General features: G+C 54.9%; 1 protein-coding gene across 1 annotated transcript in view; it reads left to right on the top strand.

Annotated features, from left to right (window-relative positions):
- Positions 1-614, top strand: part of RAB7B (RAB7B, member RAS oncogene family) — a 1,962-nt gene that overhangs the window by 986 nt on the left and 362 nt on the right. Inside the window, exon 4 of the mRNA XM_009077540.1 lies at positions 73-198. Coding sequence (XP_009075788.1) covers positions 73-198 — 126 coding nt within the window. The remainder of the gene's footprint in view (positions 1-72; positions 199-614) is intronic.

Raw genomic sequence — 614 nt, 5'->3', positions numbered from 1 at the left:
GACATTCCCCTGTGCCAACTCTCCAGCAGCCACAGCATCCCTGTGCTATAGCTCCACCTTCCCTTCCTGCAGGTACCCAAGGAAACTGCCTCAGCCTGGTGCAAGGAGAAGGACATCCCTTATTTTGAAGTCAGTGCCAAGAACAACATCAACGTGGCAGAAGCCTTTGAGACCCTGGCCAAGCAGGCATTAACCACGGTGAGCATCCTCCTCCTCCTCCTCCTCCTCCTCCTCCTCCTGGATTCAGGTGAGAGCTGGATCCAGCCAGGGTTGGCCTGACAGACCCTCCCAGCCCACCCTCTCCTACTGTAACGTGTAGGACAGCCCCGGGAAGGAGAAATGCAGCAGTGTCTGATTTTTCAGATTGGAAAGGAATAGGAATGTGAACGGGCGGTGGCACCGCACAGTGCACCAGCACTGTCCTCTAGCGGCCACAGCACTGTCCCCGATTTTCCCTGGATTTTGTCTTCATCCCAAACCAGGACTGACCCTCAGTGCTGCCCAGTCCCTCTGTCCGCTCAGACTGGTTCTGAGTTGATGTCTCTCATCCTTTCTCTGAGCTGTGTCTCTCATCCTTTCTCTGAGCTGATATCTCTCATCCTTTCTCTGAGCTG

Source organism: Acanthisitta chloris, unplaced genomic scaffold, assembly GCF_000695815.1.
Source record: "Acanthisitta chloris isolate BGI_N310 unplaced genomic scaffold, ASM69581v1 scaffold16546, whole genome shotgun sequence".
Lineage (NCBI taxonomy): Eukaryota > Metazoa > Chordata > Aves > Passeriformes > Acanthisittidae > Acanthisitta > Acanthisitta chloris.
This window is presented reverse-complemented; position numbering and strand designations above follow the sequence as displayed.